Genomic DNA, 17,609 nt, shown 5'->3' on the forward strand with positions numbered 1-17,609 from the left:
AGCCCGTTGAGATCTGGAATGGAATTCTGTGTATGCAACAGTAACAATTTATAAAATTCCTCATGTGACAAAACATCACATTTATTGAACACATCTGGGCAATCCTGTGAAAATGTCAAGCTTACCATGAAAGAATAAAGTTTTGAACAGCACAGATATGAACATTTAGTGGTTTAAATACCCATGTGAGATCTCTCTTCAAGTTTGTAAAAAGCTTTTACTGCATGCTTTTTCAAAGTCAGCTAAGAGCCATTTTAAACATACGCTACTTATTCGTCATAAAATAAAGTCACTATTTGATGTTCTATAAAGAGGCATCCCTTCTTCATTCATTCGATATTATTGCTTCAGAAATTTCACTACAAAGTCTCCCAAATAATCGTCACATCATAACGCATGCTTTTTTAAATAGAAAATGTGTTCATAACTGAAATGCTTAATGTTTAGACTCTATCCACAAGGGTTTAGTAAAATATGCGGTTCAATATATTTGTAACAAATTCATTCTCTGAGCATTTTTATGATGCATCCATAACGCAAAATGTCACGTCCATAACGTTGGAATTGCCCATCTGTCACAAATGTTACGCTTTAATTTGCCTGCTTAATATAAACCATAATATCAGTATTGTTTCATGCTAGTTTGTGAGGGCGAACTGCATGTTGATATGCCTCGGACTATCATTCTTCATCATCTCCTCCAGCTATACTGTTCAAACTATTCACATATTCTGTTAACAAACCAACCTCCAGGGACTTATGCATTGTGAAGCACTTCCCCGTGTCTTCATTTAACCCTGCCACACTGTCAACATATAAAGATAGGAGTTGCAATGTGTAAATTAATCTTTGATTCTTTAATAATTCATGTTAAGAAAACAGTACAATCATCATAGTCATATGACATTGTCAAGTCATATTATGCAAGTCACCCTCCAGAAAATGACAAGATTTCAAAAACATTGATAAGGAACGCATCTCATAGAATCTAAGGTATGCATCTTAAATGATTAAATCATTGTCGAGTGTTGACGTTTTTTGGTTAAACTGACATTTGTGTGCCGAACATTATTAAAGGCACCCACAAAAATATTAAATCAAACTTTTAGCTATCCGAATCTTGAAACAGAACTCTTCTCTCCGAAGATTTAACTAAAGCAAAGAGCTAAGATGCCTCCACCGAGTTTCAGAGCTTAGAGAAAATAACGTCTTTGGGGCTTTTCTTCTCCATCGCTGCCTGAGCGGACTTCATCAGGTCCTGGGTTTGGAGCATGCTCATATTCCAGGTGGCCTGCAGAGGGACAGATGACAACGGAAGTACAGGTTAGAAAAACATTAGGTTTCAATCATGGGTATCACACTCTTTAAAGGCACACAAAGCCCAAACCCTTACTTTGTCTCAAATTAATATTTCCTCTTAATAACCTTGAAAATTAACAATATAAACATAAAACAACATAGAAATTAAAATTTGCCCTAAAAAGACTCAATTTTATCTTTTAAAAAGATACGTCAGACTGATTTAGATCTCACCATGTAATTCAGGCCCTCCTGAACACTGTGATCTCTGGAGAAAATAAGATTGATTTTGGTTCCCTGGACTGCTACAGGACTCCTGCTAGCGATCTCTCCTGCCATCTCCAGAGCTCCGGCCATCATGGTCTCTTTATCTGGAAACACACGGCTGTGTAAGAGAAGAGAGAACACAGGCGCAGCCATGTCACGTTTTTGCAAATGATCAAATGCATATTAACACACAATGTAAGGTTGTGGCTACAGTCTGTGTTCCATCTAAAGTACAGTAGGTTACATCTAATGGAGATTGGAAATGAAATCTACAAACCGTTGCGAATGTTTTGGGCATAATTACAAATCAACATTTATAGAAGTATAGAATATGACCCCCCATTCTGTACTATGCACATATCATCTGTTTTACTATGAAGTAGTCACTTTAAATAAGCAAAAATACACTCGAGGCCTTACTGTTTTGTTAATACAGCTACACTCTCTAGTCCCCTAAAACTTAAATATCTCACCTGACCAATCCACAGCTTTTTGCTTCATCCGCATACATCTTCCTTGCAGTTAATGCCAGCTCATTCACCAAACTCAAAGACAACATGAATACATTTTACTTTTTAAATTGACAAAAATATGTTCATTCTTACTCGATGTATAATACAGCTTTAGATTTAGGGTAGATTGTATACCTTTGACTTCCAATAACTTTGGGAAGACGCTGCAAAGTCCCAACATCAGCTGCCAGGCCGATGTCAACTTCCTGTGCAGAGACAAATATCCAACCCAGCACTAGCATGATATACTTAATAAAGCTGCCAGTAAGTGTATAAGAGTTTATGGGTAAACCACAATAAAATCATCATTTACGCACCTTGACCTGAAACCAGGCATCTTGTGTACAAAGTCGTATATCACATGCCGTGATCAGATCCACTCCTGTTAGAAAACATAACATGGAAAAATCACATGCGTTTTTATTCAATCCTAAAAGCATCATTATAGAATGGAGAGAGTGTAACGGAAACTAACCTCCTCCTATACACGCACCATGAACGGCCACGATCACTGGTTTCGGACACTGCAGAGTCAGAGAAATGATATAAAACCGAGACACACCTCCACGTGACGTGAATACTGCCTTTGCATGACCGCCTATACATACGGATATACTACGATGTTCTTATGAATGATGTCATCGACAGTCACCTTTTCAATGACAGAGAAAGTTTCCTGGTATTTGGCTATAATCTGCCGCAAGTTCCAGGAGATCCTTGCTGTGTCGTCTCCCTCGGGTTGCATAATATCGCTGGCCATGCCCAGAAGATCAATCCCTGTGTATGGGATCAAATGATAACTATTTAGTTAATATGTCATTCGTGTGTCTTTAGTGCTACGGCCTAAATGTTTGTATCTTAAAAGTGTTTTATAGTTATTAGCGTTATCTGCTGACGGGAGCATCATTATAACTAATGCATAGCATATACTGTACATTCCATGTGCTGAGAGCTAGATCTCTAGCACGATTAGAACAGTTCGGCGCGATGGTGGGAAAGAACTCAGGAAGATATTTGGAAGAAAGTCGATAACCAAACAGATCTCATCCCCCATTGACTGCCATAGTAGGGAAAATAAATACTATGGGTGTCAATGGGATATGAGATCTGTTTAGCTACTAACATTCTTCCAAATATCTTCCTTTGTGTTTAGCAGACTTTACTTATTAGAGCTAGAATGTTTTGGACTCTGGGTAAAGGGAGGCACGGCCCCGTCAACTGAACACAACAGTCGACTGTTTGTTTTCATATGAAGATAACCTGTATGATTTCATGAATTATAAATGTTCAAGAAGCTCAACTGGTGGATGATGGTGCTTGCTTCACTACGACAGTGGGGGCTTTTCTAGCAACATTGAAATGACATACAGTGCCTTTGATCCATCATGTACACCGTAAATGTACTGTAAGTTGCTTTGGATAAGGCACATGGCAAATGCATAATGTGAACCACAGAAAAAGCTTAAAAATGTCATATTTGGCTATAAAGTGTTGTAGTAGTGTAGATTTACCAGCTGTAAAGAGCTTGCCAGCCCCAGAGAAAACTACAACACGACACTCTTTGTCTTCAGCTATCTGGTTGAAGCAGTCAACCATTTCACTACGAGCAGAAATAACAAAGCAATTCAACATTTCAATTTCATTAAATAAAACTGTTTCATATTAACTTAAGTGTAAACCGGAAAATGCGACCAACTATGTTTCCGCGTTAATAGATCCAAATCGGTAAACTGATGTCAGATGGATCACCACGTCGGAGCGGAAGCACATTTTAGATGTTGATAACTGTTTACAAGACAAATGTACACTTACAAAGTAGAATTTAGATTTCATGTGGACTTTAAGTGTGGCGCTAGACAATAATGAAAGTAACGCGGATATTAGAACCGTATGCGGCATAGTCACAGAAGTCAGATCACATGCACCTCCAGAAAGCCTTATTCATTGCATTGCGTTTCACTGGTCGACAGAACTCGACGTGAGTGATGGTATCGGCCGGACGGCTGATTGACAGGGTTGTGAAGGGTGGAGTGGGGCTTCCTGTGGACATTCCTCTGACAGCATTCAAGACAGGAATCAACAGACCCTGTTCTAATCAGACAAGACAAATAAACATTAACATTACAGTCATGATCCACAAACATTTCTATAAAAGTGTAGGACACTGAAGGCACTTTTATAGAAATGCCTTGCATCGTGAGACAAAACAAAAGCACTGATATATTTTAAGATATGTGAGGGGAAGTTATTCGCAGTTGAGGTCAAACATTCATTTTAGTCTGGGACTAGTAGTGCAGTGCTAAACAAGACTTTACTTCGTATTTTTTCCAGGACAAATGTCTAAAAGTTCTTGAACCAAGATGCATTTCCTTGATTTGCAAAATGACCTTAAGAAATAAGTCTTGTTTTAAGAGAAAGAAAATATGAAATTACAGTGAATTTGTGCTTTATACAAGCTAAACAAATGGGCCAATGGGGAAAGAAAAATAATCTTTAATTATGGTTTACCTTTTTCGTAGTAACTAAATTCAAGGCTCTTAACCCATTGGCAGATTTGTTGCTTGTTTTAAGCACAAATTCGCTGAAATTCATATTGTTTGTCTAACAACAAGACTTATATTTTTAGGTCATTTTGCTCATAAAGAAAATACATCTTGATTCAAGCATCTTTAGCCATTTGTACTGGAAAACAAGACAAAAACACGATGTTAGAAAGTCTTGTTTTTTTGCAGTTTGGAAGTCGGCTCTAATCTTCAACCTTCTTTTTGTGAACAGCTTTGCTTGAACCTTTAAAACGAATGGCTTTCTTTGATAAATTGCTAATGCACACATTTGCAGTCGGTCTATACATTAACACACACATGATATGAGTGATGGTATCACACACAAAATACACATTACTTGCAGTATAATGAACATTTTATAATATTTAAATAAGGTGCTTAAGTGTCATTTTGACCCTTGACCCAACTCGAACATGTGACATTAACCACTTGCATTAATCTATAGAAAAGCATTATTAGTTACAATATAACTGTAAATGACTGATAGATACACACCAGGAAGTTTCTGTCTCGATGACATCTCGCTTACAGATCGTTTTATTCAATTTTACAGTTCGATAACGATTTGATTCAGTTTTCACAACACTATCTTGAACTCATCAGTGATTTTTTCCAAACTGTACTTTTTGTCATTCGATCAAATCATGAAATGAGCGACAACTTACTTCTGAAAGCGGTTCTGAACAGAAGTGTCATTGATGACCTTTGACCGAGAATAACGTTGACAGGACTGGAGGTCTGTTTGTGTCTCACGGATCAGATCAGTGCGGCCTTGACACTTCAAATGCGTCGTCAAACTTCACTATGTTTATCAGGTCAAATAACTTGCTTTTATTAAATACAAATAAAATCAGAACTGTTGAGGTTGTTTTATTTACGCCCTTCTTCTTCTTTGATGTTTACGCCGGTCGTATGGTGCGCAGTCCGCCACCTACCGGCGTGGAGAGTAATACGTTGATCAATAACTGTGCTCTGTTTTACATTTATGTTATTTTTAGGAGATTTAACAGAGCTTTATGACCTCTATAAAACCTATTTAGGGCATTCCATAAAATAATTTATGCCAGCAGATTATAGTTTTTCCTTTCGTATGGTTTACTAACTAAATAAGTAGGCCTACATGCTTTACAGTTTCTGTAAGTCTAATGATAAGACTGGCCGGATTCACATATACATTTACATTTAGTCATTTAGCAGACGCTTTTATCCAAAGCGACAAACAGATGAGGAAACATTGGAAGCAATTATAACAACATACATAAGTGCATCAAAACTAGTCCATTAAAGCCTAGCACAGTATATAAAGTTAAATTCATGCATTCGTATTGTCTGTCTTTTCTAAAGAAATGTATTAAAGACAGAGTGCTCGAATCTTTTTTGCGGTCCGGTCAACCACATCTCACACAACCTTCACAAAACTATTTAAAACACACCCCTTCAGTAAATACTTGACAGACAAATGAAAAAAAAGAAAGTTCACTAATTAGTGATTATTAACCCTCTTCCCTCAACAGGTATTGGTCTGGTTTTTGTTGAAACTATTAACTTGTTAACTTGTGCTATTGCTCTTTTATGACATATCGCTTATTGCTCCCTGAACTCTTTGTAAGTTGCTGTGAATAAAAGCGTCTGCTAAATGACTCAATGTAATGCAAATGTTCTTTACCTAGATATAACTGTATCAATCATACTTTTCTAGTTACGTTTTTTATATGAGATCGATGCAATTTATATACAACTGCATTTAAGTGCATTTAAGTTAATGTGTGTTATTCAAAACAGTGCTATCGTGTAACTATGGAATTTTATATATATATATATATATATATATATATATTTACAATTTTCATTGTTACAAAGCAGCTGTATAAGAAAACATTGACTATAAGCAAAACATATAAGGTTATGCAAGTCAAAACACAGGTCAAATATCAGACACACAATAAATGACTATGCAGTGTCAATTAAATAAAACTATAAAATTCTAGCAGCCCCGGCAAAAAAACCTCAGATGGGAAAACAGGCCTAACCAAATAAAAAAGAGTCGCAGCATCCTTTGTCCAGCATTTATCAGGTCTGGGACCCATTTTATATTATATATATAAATGAATATATCATGCTTCTCATTAGATTCATAGACGATAGATAACATTTTATATTAAAGTAGTAAAGGTTGATACAGCTTTAGAATATGTATAATAAATTATGTTCATTTTTTAAATACAAAATAATCAAAATATAACGCACTTCACAGATAAAACTATCACAGTATGGTGTTATCCAATCATAAACCGCAACATAGAATTACACTATTTCATTGGCTAATAATGTAGATTGACAGTTTCTTTACACCAGTAAGAGTTGTTGTTCTTCAATGAAGGGCGTTACCTCGCCTTGCCCGTTTTCTGTAGTTTTCGTCCATTTCGTTTCGATGCGCGTGAATCGTTACGGGACAACATGGCGGCACAGACGGCCCGCTACTACAGCGAAGGCGGCAGAGCGACTAAACGGCAAAAAACAGACAGCGAAGGCGGAATGGCGACCGTAAGACGAGTGTTTATTCAGATATTATTGAATATTTTAGTATGGACGCGAGTATTTGAGAAATTGTATTTAGCTCGCCTTGCGGTCTGAAAAGGCACTAGTTAGCCCAGGTGCTAACCAAACAATATACGTTATGCTACAACAGACCTGGGTTTTGCACCACAGAAAACCTGCAAAAATGCAACATGTGCTAAAGTAACACACCATGACGTTGAAATGTAAATTATATATGATATATTCGTTATATGGATGGGTGTTTTGTTGCTTTTGTAAGACACGTCTGCGATTCTAATAGTGCTGAATGAATGGGTTCTTGTATGTAACCTCATCAGATTAAGAAAGTTAACGGGGAAATGGTGTTCATAATGTCCAATGTTAGTCTTGCACATACACGATGTCTTTATATTGCCGTAAACCAAACATATTGCCGTCGATGACGTACAAGTCTGTCACGCCTGCGCTTGAACTATTGTGTTGATTTGTTTATATTGTAGGAAGGTTATGAAGACCCTCACAAGACCCTCCCATCTCTCGTGGTCCACGTCAGAGGGTTAGTGGACGGGGTTTTGGAGTCAGACATTGTTGAAGCCCTGCAAGAGTTTGGAACCATCAGGTAATATGGAAATGGGGTTTCACCATTTTATGCATATAACAACAGATGAAGAATATGTGACGGAATGAATGGATGTTTTCGAGATCACCCCTTCATTCAAGTGGCAAAGACGTTCGTGTTGTATGAGTCTGACCTTGCTAGTTGTGCTGTATCTTGTTTATACCTGTTATTGCAACCAATTCTCTACAGTTATGTTGTACTGATGCCAAAGAAGCGTCAAGCCCTGGTTGAATACGAGGACATGAACGGGTCCTGCAATGCAGTTACGTATGCCAACGACAACCAAATCTACATTGCCGGACACCCCGCGTTCATAAACTACTCTACCAGTCAGAAGATATCCAGGCCGGGCGACCCTGATGATTCCCGCAGTGTTAATAATGTTTTGCTTCTCACAATCATGAACCCTATTTATCCAATAACCACGGTAAAGCTCACTACCACCTTTTAATATGTTGGCGGTTTTTCAAAAATGTGTTCAGTTCTAACGGTCTAATTTTCTACAGGATGTTCTGTATACTATTTGCAACAACTGTGGACCTGTTCAGCGGATCGTCATCTTTAGGAAGAACGGTGTCCAGGCCATGGTGGAATATCCTTTTGTGTTGTTGGCGGCTGTTGTTTTATGTTACTTGTGAATGTATCTTGTCTTTTTCAACTTGCTTTCCTTTTTTTAATGCTGTCTAGAAGGGGATGTCTGTCTTAATAGTGTCGTTGAGAGTATTCTCTACATGTCAACAAAACTTTGCTTGTACTTTGTAAATACAGACATTGTTACCTAAAGTATTCTTATAATGCAATTTACTTTACGAAGCCTTAAGATTACAGTCATACTTCTTTAACTCCCTGCACATTTGACTCCGTTCAGAGCGCCCAAAGGGCCAAAGCCTCACTTAATGGGGCTGACATATACTCTGGCTGCTGTACTCTGAAGATTGAGTATGCCAAGGTGAGGATCATCATTTATATTTTAGCATTGGGCGATACAGCAAAAACAATCATGTTTAACATAGCAACACATTTTCTTTTTCAGCCAACACGTCTTAATGTATTCAAGAATGACCAAGACACATGGGACTACACCAATCCAAACCTGAGCGGCCAAGGTAACGTGAACTCTCCGTCTTGTCTGACATCGCTCAGCGCCCTTACTGCCACTGTGGGGGAAATAAGTGGGTGGGTCTTGGGCATCTAAGAACTGCAGTGATCAATCTACCGTTCGCCTCCAAAGTGTTAGGCATACCAACGTCTTTATTATTGGTTGTGTATGTTGTCCTGACTCTTGGAGGGGGTGGTAAAGCTCTATCCCTGTGATCCTCAGGATGTGCTCCTTATATCTTACAAGCTTCCTTTTCCAGCAAAGCAAATCACAAGTCTGTAGTGTAAGGGGCAAGTGGCCTACTGGGTCAGCACCGTATCAGTCCATGGTTTCTTAAAGTCAACATGATGTTGATCGCAAAATGTTTTTAGATTTGGATGGATTGTAAAAACTGGTTGGTAGTGTTCAACCAGAGGGTTGTACAATAAATGGGGTCAATATTGGTTTCGTGGTGACTTTAAGGCATGGCTTTGACTTTAAGATATTCGTCTGATGTCATACCCCCAAAAAGTTAGTCATGAACAAATCTTAGTACTTTAGAACGAACTGTTCTTCGGTGCTCGCCCACGGCTATTTGCTCCTCACATTCATGCTGTACATTCAGAGACCAATATGAAAGCACAGAAACTTCCAGCAACACTCAGTACATCTGGACACTGGGGGACATGACCTATATTTCATTGAAGACACAACAAGTTGCTCACACTATCAGTCAACAAAGCACAACTGCTTCTTATTGCTGTGAGAAAATTCTCCAAATGGACAAACACTCACTTTACTCTCGTCAAACTGCAAGGCATCCTGACTAACACCTGACCACGCAACATTACGCACTCCCACAGAACCGACACCACCAACGAAGACATGCTCCCATGGCACAACACACAGAAGGATTTGGGGTTGTCGGTGCAAGTAGTTTTGGCTCCAACACCCTTGCGGCCTTTTTTAACGGCTCGAGAACAAGACACACATCACCATAACTTCACTGCTCACAAGGGATCTGTCAAGTGACAACACACCACAATGCAAACAAACAAAAGCCTCCTCATCATTCGTGTCAAACTGACGTCAAAAACCCCCAAAACTTTCTCTGAACCTGTCTGTCTTTCTCTGGGCTACGCCTTCTCTCTCGCCTCACCGATCATTACAACACAACACTGACTCTTCACTCGTCTACAGCTGATGACACAAAACCACTCGAGACACTGAAGACACAGCAAACAACATTCTGACAAGCAGATGCACTGACATGCAAACAGATGAAATGTCAAGTTTTTACCCCTAAAGCCTTTCAAAGGTTGGCTTGGAGGCGGCTGTTTCAGATACGCTCTCTTCCCCTGTTTCCTTCTATAGTCCCAAACGATTCCTCCTCTTCTCTTTCAATGTGTGACATTTTGTCCCTTTTTTTCAGTCCAATGACTTCTGTGTAACACCTTCCGTATGATGCAGGTTGGCTATGTGTCTCTAGTGGAAGCGCCAGTCAGTCTGAATTGGACACAAATTGCTCCAGGTTTTCAGCCGTTGAGAAAGAAGCCGTTGAAATGAGAAAATGGATGCCGACCTCAGTGGAGCTTTGTAACTGACGCGAGAAATGCTTGGAAAATAAGTGGAATGGACTGATGGAAGAAAGAAATTGGACCTTTTTAAGTGTGATGTGGAAGCCATGCTCAACGATGGCTAAATTACGGCATCATCTACTTGCATCATCTCTCAACCCCCAACCCTTGAGTTTGTCCTGTAAGTAACCCCAAGCTTCTGTTGTCTTGGAGTGATACTCTTATAGTGTAATGTTTCAAGGGGATGTCTGAGCAAATGTTTGACTAACTTGCCTTTTTCTCCCCAGTTGTTTAGTGTTCTAACCATCAGTGTCGAAAGTCAGCAAAGTGCATTATAAGACATTGCTGTGTTGGGTTGAGCTTTTACGGAATTAGCTGTGGTCGTCAGAGATGTCTTAGTACACCATGTCTTAGTGCAACGTTTACATTCTGAATTACCTTAGAAGTTTAAATGTCAAAAACAGGGGTGTAATGATTCAGTCAGCTTGCGATGCGATTTATTTTACAAAATTAGTTGAGACTAATTGGAAATGAACAACTGCCATTTTATTGTTTGTCAAAGGCTGCACATTTCCTTGTCAAACAAAAATACATTTTGACTAATAACAAAATTTAACTGCAATTTTAAAACAAATTCCAAATAAGAAATTAATACTACAAAGGTCTCTCTAATATAATCAAACTAAGACTTTTATTTCTGTGCTTTTCTTGTTTTTTTTACACTTAAAGGGATACTTCAGGCTTGAATCTCAATTTTCCCATGTTTTACTTACTCTTACGCAAAGACACATACAGACAAATTATGCGAATTGTGCCACGCGATCAATCTCGTCTTCCGCGAAGGTTGAAAATAATTGTCGATTCGCGACACGCTAAAATAACGAACTTTTCCTGTGAGTAATTTAGAGCATAGAAAGCGTTTGTTCGTGTTAATGTGAACCCAGTATTACCCTCAAGCCTCTCGGTCGCCTGCAGCAGATGTTAGACATTATCGCTAAAAGCGCTATTAATATGGATATTTCTCTTAAATGCATTGATTCGCTTAAGAAGACTTTGGTTAAGACCACAGAGCCGTGTCGAGCCATTCTTTGATCTATGAATGCGCCTTTTGGAGCTTCAAAAAATTGCCCCCCCATTCTACCGCTTAGAAGTAAAAGTATACGCGGTATTACAACTCCGAGCTGCATTATTCTTCAAGAAGAAAGTCACATTCTCTTAAGATGCCTTGAGGGTAAATAAAACATGGGGACATTTTGTTTCAAGCCGGAAGTATCCCTTTAAGAAATATCTGCATATCCAAGTTGGCGGTAAACACAGCGGCCCCTGCTGTTCAAAATGTGTATTGCTATTCACTTTACAGCTCAACTGACTTGATGATCGATTTTCATCTGGCACGTGGTGAATCGTTACATCCCTGGTTAAAAATAACCCATCGTGCACTACGCTTGGTTGTGAACAATTTATGTGATAATGTAATAAGTTCTGTTGTCTGGCTGTAAAACATTGGAAACGTGGGCCGTTTTGATGCCCGGCTACACAATCGCCAGCATGGTTTCACTGGTAAAGGGAAGAGATATGTTTGTGTCTTTAAAGCATTCCTGTAGAGAGTAAAACGACTTGTATACATGTTCAGAAATGTGAGTAAGACTTATGTTTGCGCTGTGTGTACCTGAACAGGTGCAGATGCTGATGGCAATGGGGGCAGTCAAGGTGTGTGTCTGCAGTTAGACATTCTGTGCATCTCACTCACTCACTCACTACTGTACTATATGTCATGCTTGCATTGCCACAGGGTTCAACCAATGAGCTCTCGCTCTCTCTGTCGCTCATGTAACTGTTGCCGTCTTGTGATATGTCGGTTGATCTCTTAACTAACTGATTAAGGCTGGAATCTCAATAGAAAGCACATCTTTTTAACATCTGACTGACTCTATTAAATAGGTTTGGAATGGTATTGAACAGAGGTGAAACTTGTCAAGAACATGCCTGGGTCAGTTTACACTTCAAAAGCAAAAGAGATATCAGAAAAAATCTTGCGCTTATGTTGTACAGCATTTATGCATCATGCAACACAACAAATACAATCTTTGATATACAATGCTTTTGTAAAACTAAAAAAAACTGTGATGAAACGCATACATAAGGTTACTTGTATTACTGTAATGAGAATTTGGTGGTTTAAAGGGATACTTCACCCAAAAATGAAAATTCGGTCATTTACTCGCCTTCGAGTTGTTGCAAATGTGTATACATTTCTTTGTTATGAAGAACATAAAGATATTTGGAAGAATGCTTATAACCAAATAATAACTTTGACTCCCATAGCAGGAAAAATTACATTATCATTATCATGTATTCTGTTGAACACGAAAGAATAAATTGAAGTATGGCGGGCAGCAAACACTTCTGGTGCACTTTTGACTCCTATTGTATTTTTTCTACTATGGCGGTCCAGATCTGTCTGGTTATAAACATTTTCCAAATATCTTTCTCTGTGTTCATCAGAACAAACACATTTATACAGATTTGAAATGACTGGAAGGTGAGTACATTATAACATTTTTGTGTGAAGTATCCCTTTAAACAATCTTGTAAGTTGTTTATTGAAAGTATAAATGTGTGTGCCATGACCCAGTCCTGTTTTTTAGGACATTCACTCTGATTGTGTCGCCACTTTTATCACACAAGTAATGTGTGGTTCTCTCTGCTGATCTTAAAGCTCATGTCAGTAATGTGAACATTCACAAAGTCAGTGTCCTGTCCTTTCGCCTCTCAGCAAATTCATCTTTCGCTCTCTCTCTCCCCCCTTTCTTTTTGCCCGTACCCTTTTCCTTTCTCTGGTCTTTCCCCTCTCTCGCTTCTCAGATATGAATGCCAACCCCAACAAGCGCCAGAGGCAGCCGGCTCTGCTGGGAGACCACCCTCCAGAGTATGGTAAGGCTTGCTGGGGCACACGCGTAAACACATTTGCCTTGCAAACAGGGGGTTTGATTGTTAAGACATCAACAAATTGGGACGCATTCATCACAGTGGCAGCAAGATGGTGCTGTGTTGACATTAAAGCTTAAACTAACGCACAGGCCGTGTGAAGTGTTTCCTAAACTGGCCACAATATACCACACATGGTCTGTTTGTGGATTCTCAGGTGGGTATCACGGATACCAAGACGAGAGCTACGGTGGAGGACCCTACGAAGGGCGGCGAATGGGGCCTCCCATGGGTGGTCCGAGGCGTGGCGGAACCAGTCAACGCTACGGTGGACAGTACGGCCCCCCACCTCCACCCCCGGGTGAATATGGCGCACATGCAGACTCCCCGGTGGTCATGGTCTACGGCTTGGATCCATGCAAAATAAATGCAGACCGTGTCTTTAACATCTTTTGCCTGTATGGCAATGTAGAACGGGTATGTGAAAAGAAACTTTTTTTGATTTTTGTCAAAATACAGACGGCTTCATTTGAGCATCGTTCCCTCCAAATGCAGGTGAAATTTATGAAGAGTAAACCCGGAGCTGCAATGGTGGAGATGGGAGACTGTTACGCTGTAGACCGTGCCATCTCTCACCTTAACAACAACTTTCTGTTCAACCAGAAGCTCAACGTATGGTATGTGGTTGACCTGTGTCTTTTACCTGCTCGGATCAAGAGTAACTGAACTGATTCTTCATTGGCTTTATCTTTTTAAGTGTTTCCAAGCAACAGGCTATCATGCCCGGGCAGTCTTATGAGCTGGAGGATGGGAGCAGCAGCTTCAAAGACTTTCATGGCAGCAGAAACAACCGCTTTACTTCTCCAGAGCAGGCAGCAAAAAACCGCATCCAGCATCCCAGCAACGTTCTTCACTTTTTCAATGCGGCACCTGAAGCTTCTCCAGAGGTTTTCACTAGAGTAAGTTAATGTCAGATACGAGTTGATGCTTTTCTTTTAACGGGTCTTGACCTTTGAGATGTTGATCTGTAACTTTTTCCAGGTGTGTGAGGAGCTTGATGTGAAAAGCCCTTCTAGTGTCAAACTTTTTGCAGCAAAAGGTAAGCCACGTACAGTCTCTATTCATAAAGTCCTAAATAACAAAGTGTTGGGTTGAATTTCAGAATCAGTTTTACTTTCCCTGTTGTGGGATTGTGCGTGTAATTTACAGTTGGCATTAAAATATACTTGTTCAGATGCAAAACCCTTTAAACACAACCACCGTCAACAATGAGAATATAATTTTAAGGGAATGTTCTCCACACATAGTGTACGATACTCAAATAGTTTAGCTTCAAAACCACAAAATACCACACTTTGCCCGGTCTGAAATATTTTAATTATAATATATTAATAATAATTAAATTGTTTATAATTAAAATGTCATCTTATTAACTTGGAGGGTTTTGCATCTGAATTCTTCGTATGGAACCGACAACATGGGAGGGTGGAAAACAAAATATAATTCATGGTTAAAACGAATTCCACTATCAGCGCTGGCCTTCAAATGTTTCGTTGAGCCCTGTTCCCAAGCGGCATATACAAATCTATATTCTTTAAATTATAAATCACATGTAACAAACACCCAGCGTGTATTACAAGATTACGAAATCATGCAAAAGTTGTCTCAAGTAAATTAGGCAGTATATTATTATATATTTGTCCTTTTTTTTGACAAAAAGTAGACTACATTATTTGGCAATATATGACTAAAGTAATAGAAAGTGAAAAAAAGAATTAAAATGTTTTCCCTCTGTTTCTCCTACATACTTAATAAATCTTGCTAACCAAGGGCTCCAAATGTTTTCAGATCAGGACTCACCGCCAGGTAATGTCTCATCAATTTTTAATACGGGGAAAACCCGGGGGTTTTCATATAATTTATTGCAATATTAATATACCTAATGGTAGGACTGCATGATTATGGCAATAATTCTTGTTTATATTATTCCCTGTGATATTGTAATTGCGATTATTATTGATTAAATTTACATTGAAGTATTCATAAAAATGTTTTAAAACTTTGTGAGGCAAATGCATTTCGTATTCTTTATATAAACATTTTGCTCCTAAAATACTTGATGACTGTTGTATAGTCTCAACAGGTCAACATTTTACATTCAAACTCATAAAAAACAATGCTACAACTCCTATCTGTTATTAATGACTCTTATAATTGGCCGCGCATCTCTAAGAGGAAAAAAAAGTGCACAAACACACCGCTTGCACATTGTCCAGGCACAATAAACGCGTGAATCAATAAACAAGTGTCATTTCTAGTCATGTAATTGTTTTTTTAATGTAATGTACAGCAGCCGAGTGAGCAGTTTGGGAACCCTGAGAGTTGTTGTTGAAAATCGCGGTTGTTAATGGACGGACCCGAAGGGCATTTGCTGCTCACCCACTGTGCTAATTTGCCTATTCCCACATAGTTATTATATAAAATATTTTCTTTATTAAAGTATTGTTTTCCATTTGACCCCAAATTAAAACTTGAATGGATTTCCCATAGTGATAGGCCTTCAGAGCCTTTTCAGTGGTTAACATTTTAATCTAAAACAGAAATAAACTTCATTACTGACCCATCCTGCATCAGAAGTGGACTTTGAGCTTGTGCATGCGAAATATCTGCGTCATACATGGGAATTGTAGACCCGATGACCATTTTCCCATCTTTACACTAACAAAAGTGGTTTAGGACATGCACTTAGATTGAAAACGAGGGGGTCTATTTAAACAGACCAAATAGCATTTGTGATTTAAACATGATGTGAAATGATAACTGTTTTAAATGATGCAAATGATAGTCAATTTGGGAATGTCATTTTTAGATCTTTTTAGCACAATATCTTCACTTTTTGACATTAAGTATGTATACTGGAAAAGCAGGAAAACAAACATTGAAATGACTTTAAAAGAGCTGGAGTTTGTCTTTTTAAAATGGTGTTAGAACCCCGTGTAAGTGACTACACATTCAATATTTGACAACTGTTTGGTGTTTAACGATAGAAATGTTGAACATCTGACATTTTCCACTAATGCAAAGGACGAAATGCTGATTTCGACGAATAATGGGTAATTTATAATTGTCAATTCAGCGTTTTATTCAGCATTCCTACATCCCAAACAAAAGTACAACAACTAATAGAATTGTTAGATTTCAAGTGTGAGTGAAAATAATCTAACATTGAGAATAGGCGATTGTATTGGGGCCACAGGGGGACCCCAAAACACAATTCTGCTTAGGGCCCCGTAATGTATAGACAGGAGAGCCAATATGGCGGAACGTCGTGTCCATCTTGTGTTGATAGTTCTCATTGGTTCTCATGACTGTCATGGCGAAACGCGTATGATGACAGACGCATCCCTTTAAAAATGCTTTATTGTTCTCTTAAAATGTATTGTAAATTATTTGTATAATAAACAATATAATTGTATTTATTAGAGAAAATGTATAATGTATGTTCTGAAACAACCCTTGGATTGCTTCTAGTGTGACCTGTTGCGTTGCTTTATTAGGTTCCTCATCAGAGAAGAGTTCGTCTGGTCTTCTGGAGTGGGAGTCTGTTAATGATGCCATGGAAGCACTTGCCATGATGAACCATTACCAGATGAAGAACCCTAGTAAGTAGTGTCATAATCTGTTTTAGGGAAATGTAATGATACTTGATTTGTAATCGTTAACAGCATTGGATCAATGACAACAGTACCCATATTTGTAAGTGTAATAAAGGTCCCCTGTGAATACTTGCTTATCTTCTCATGTCTTTCTCTGCAGATGGTCCGTACCCCTATACGCTAAAGCTGTGCTTCTCCACTGCACAGCATGCAAACTAAGCAGCGTATTTCATCATGTCCCTGTATCATCGCTCATTAACTTCACTTGCTAAGTTTATTATCCTTTATTGGCTCATTTGTGCGAATGTGTTAAGTTTAGTCCTTTATATTGAGCCACCGCACAAGATGAGAGTGAAACTGACTGAACCCTTCAAGTTGTTTTTAAGAGGAGATTTGAAAGCTTTTGTACCAGTATTTTGTTTGTCACCTTTTGTTTTGTTCCTTTTTTATTGCTTATCGTAATTGACTGTTAGCTGTGTGCTCGGCACCTTACTTTTAGAAACGTCAAGAGATTTTTTTGGATTGTAAAATAAAATTAGTGACAATGGGTTTTTGTTGTTGTTTGTTGAAC

At 38.6% G+C, this 17,609-nt stretch overlaps 2 protein-coding genes across 9 annotated transcripts; one reads left to right on the forward strand and one right to left on the reverse strand.

Annotated features, from left to right (window-relative positions):
* Positions 1-830: 830 nt before the first annotated feature.
* LOC306908921 (delta(3,5)-Delta(2,4)-dienoyl-CoA isomerase, mitochondrial-like) lies at positions 831-5,574 on the reverse strand. Of its 3 annotated transcripts, none has more exons than XM_079482207.1 (10): positions 5,308-5,574; positions 4,004-4,169; positions 3,590-3,678; positions 2,731-2,855; positions 2,554-2,602; positions 2,396-2,460; positions 2,214-2,284; positions 2,040-2,111; positions 1,534-1,684; positions 831-1,291 (listed from the first exon to the last, which is right to left on the reverse strand). In XM_079482207.1, exons 1-10 carry the CDS (start codon positions 5,336-5,338, stop codon positions 1,187-1,189), a joined length of 924 nt encoding a protein of 307 aa, XP_079338333.1. In that variant the 5' UTR covers positions 5,339-5,574; the 3' UTR covers positions 831-1,186. The 3 variants fall into 3 exon arrangements, with proteins under 3 accessions (XP_079338333.1, XP_079338335.1, XP_079338334.1); XM_079482209.1 differs by having other exon boundaries at positions 3,891-4,169; positions 5,308-5,554; XM_079482208.1 differs by having other exon boundaries at positions 5,138-5,347.
* Positions 5,575-7,028: 1,454 nt separating this feature from the next.
* Positions 7,029-17,587, forward strand: hnrnpl2 (heterogeneous nuclear ribonucleoprotein L2). Of its 6 annotated transcripts, none has more exons than XM_079481648.1 (15): positions 7,079-7,186; positions 7,681-7,799; positions 7,989-8,226; positions 8,306-8,391; positions 8,652-8,748; positions 8,833-8,905; positions 12,132-12,164; positions 13,320-13,388; positions 13,600-13,859; positions 13,938-14,059; positions 14,140-14,341; positions 14,424-14,481; positions 15,213-15,248; positions 16,940-17,044; positions 17,199-17,587. In XM_079481648.1, the coding sequence occupies exons 1-15, from the start codon at positions 7,100-7,102 to the stop codon at positions 17,255-17,257; spliced, it is 1,644 nt and encodes a 547-aa protein (XP_079337774.1). In that variant the 5' UTR covers positions 7,079-7,099; the 3' UTR covers positions 17,258-17,587. The 6 variants fall into 6 exon arrangements, with proteins under 6 accessions (XP_079337776.1, XP_079337774.1, XP_079337775.1 ...); XM_079481649.1 differs by having other exon boundaries at positions 15,231-15,248; XM_079481650.1 differs by lacking the exon at positions 15,213-15,248 and having other exon boundaries at positions 7,029-7,186.
* The last annotated feature ends 22 nt before the right edge of the window (positions 17,588-17,609 follow it).

Source organism: Barbatula barbatula, assembly GCF_947034865.1.
Source record: "Barbatula barbatula genome assembly, chromosome: 19".
Lineage (NCBI taxonomy): Eukaryota > Metazoa > Chordata > Actinopteri > Cypriniformes > Nemacheilidae > Barbatula > Barbatula barbatula.

Excerpts from the sequence above, each read along its gene's own strand:
- LOC306908921 (XM_079482207.1), bottom strand. The coding sequence starts at position 5,338 with ATGACACTTCTGTTCAGAACCGCTTTCAGAA. Across the intron at positions 3,679-4,003 it reads ATGAATAAGGCTTTCTGGAG|TGAAATGGTTGACTGCTTCA; the intron begins GTGCATGTGATC and ends TTCTGCTCGTAG. Across the intron at positions 1,685-2,039 it reads AAAAGCTGTGGATTGGTCAG|CCGTGTGTTTCCAGATAAAG; the intron begins GTGAGATATTTA and ends TCTCTTACACAG.
- hnrnpl2 (XM_079481648.1), top strand. The coding sequence starts at position 7,100 with ATGGCGGCACAGACGGCCCGCTACTACAGCGAAGGCGGCAGAGCGACT. Across the intron at positions 8,749-8,832 it reads TGAAGATTGAGTATGCCAAG|CCAACACGTCTTAATGTATT; the intron begins GTGAGGATCATC and ends TTTCTTTTTCAG. Across the intron at positions 14,342-14,423 it reads CTCCAGAGGTTTTCACTAGA|GTGTGTGAGGAGCTTGATGT; the intron begins GTAAGTTAATGT and ends AACTTTTTCCAG.